The sequence below is a fragment of the Elephantulus edwardii genome, unplaced genomic scaffold, assembly GCF_000299155.1.
Source record: "Elephantulus edwardii isolate Elephantulus edwardi_28Jun2011 unplaced genomic scaffold, EleEdw1.0 scaffold00104, whole genome shotgun sequence".
NCBI classification, from domain to species: domain Eukaryota; kingdom Metazoa; phylum Chordata; class Mammalia; order Macroscelidea; family Macroscelididae; genus Elephantulus; species Elephantulus edwardii.
Window position 1 is genome coordinate 4,925,611 of NW_006399854.1, and position 997 is coordinate 4,926,607.

Here is a 997-nt window from a genome sequence, read left to right on the forward strand (position 1 = left end):
GATGTACCTTCAACACACCAGGAGACTGGAACTCAGGACATGTCGGGGTACCTCTGCCTTGCAATCTTGTTAAGCTTGTCGATGTCGAGGAGCTGAACTATTGGACCCACAATGGAGAAGGAGAGATATGTGTGAAAGGAACAAATGTATTTAAAGGTTACTTGAATGATGAGGAAAAGACGAAAGAGGCCCTGGACAGTGAAGGGTGGCTTCACACCGGAGACATTGGGAAATGGCTGCCGGCTGGAACGCTTAAAATTATTGATCGGAAAAAGCACATATTTAAACTTGCTCAGGGAGAATATGTTGCACCCGAGAAGATTGAGAACATCTACACTCACAGTGAGCCTGTGGCACAAATATATGTCCACGGAGACAGTTTAAAGGACTTTTTGGTGGCCATTGTTGTGCCCGACCCTGAAGTCATGCCCTCCTGGGCTCAGAAGAAAGGATTTGAAGGGACTTATGATGAGCTCTGTGCAAACAAGGATGTGAAGCAAGCCATTTTGGACGATTTGGTCAGGTTGGGAAAAGAAGGTGGACTCTGTTCTTTTGAACAGGTTAAAGCCATTCACATTCACTGTGATATGTTCTCAGTTGAAAATGACTTGCTGACACCAACACTAAAGGCTAAGAGACCCCAAATGAAAGAGTACTTCAAAACACAAATAGAAGAGCTTTACTCAGTCTCCATCTGAAGCTCAAGGGAACTTCTCAGTAAAATGGATGGATAGCAATGTTTTCGTTCTTATTGGAATTAATAAGTCAGAATGATGCAGCTGAAAAGGAATAAGCATTTGACCTTATGATTGAACCTTTTTTTGTCCTAATTTTCTCTATCATTGAGTACATTTTACTTTTATTAAAATGATACTGTAGCAAGCTGATAAAAATATCATAAATGCAATGTAAAAAAAAGTGAACTGTGTATCACTAAAAGTAATATATTGTCAATGTTCAAAGAATTCCTATTAAACATAAAAAGGAAAAAAAAAAG

General features: G+C 39.5%; 1 protein-coding gene across 1 annotated transcript; it reads left to right on the forward strand.

Annotated features, from left to right (window-relative positions):
* Positions 1-2: 2 nt before the first annotated feature.
* LOC102869208 (long-chain-fatty-acid--CoA ligase 6-like) lies at positions 3-698 on the forward strand (the record flags this gene model as incomplete). The annotated part of the gene is made up of 1 exon (XM_006891825.1): positions 3-698. A coding segment is annotated over one exon (696 nt), but the record flags the coding sequence as incomplete, so codon positions are not given.
* Positions 699-997: the final 299 nt, after the last annotated feature.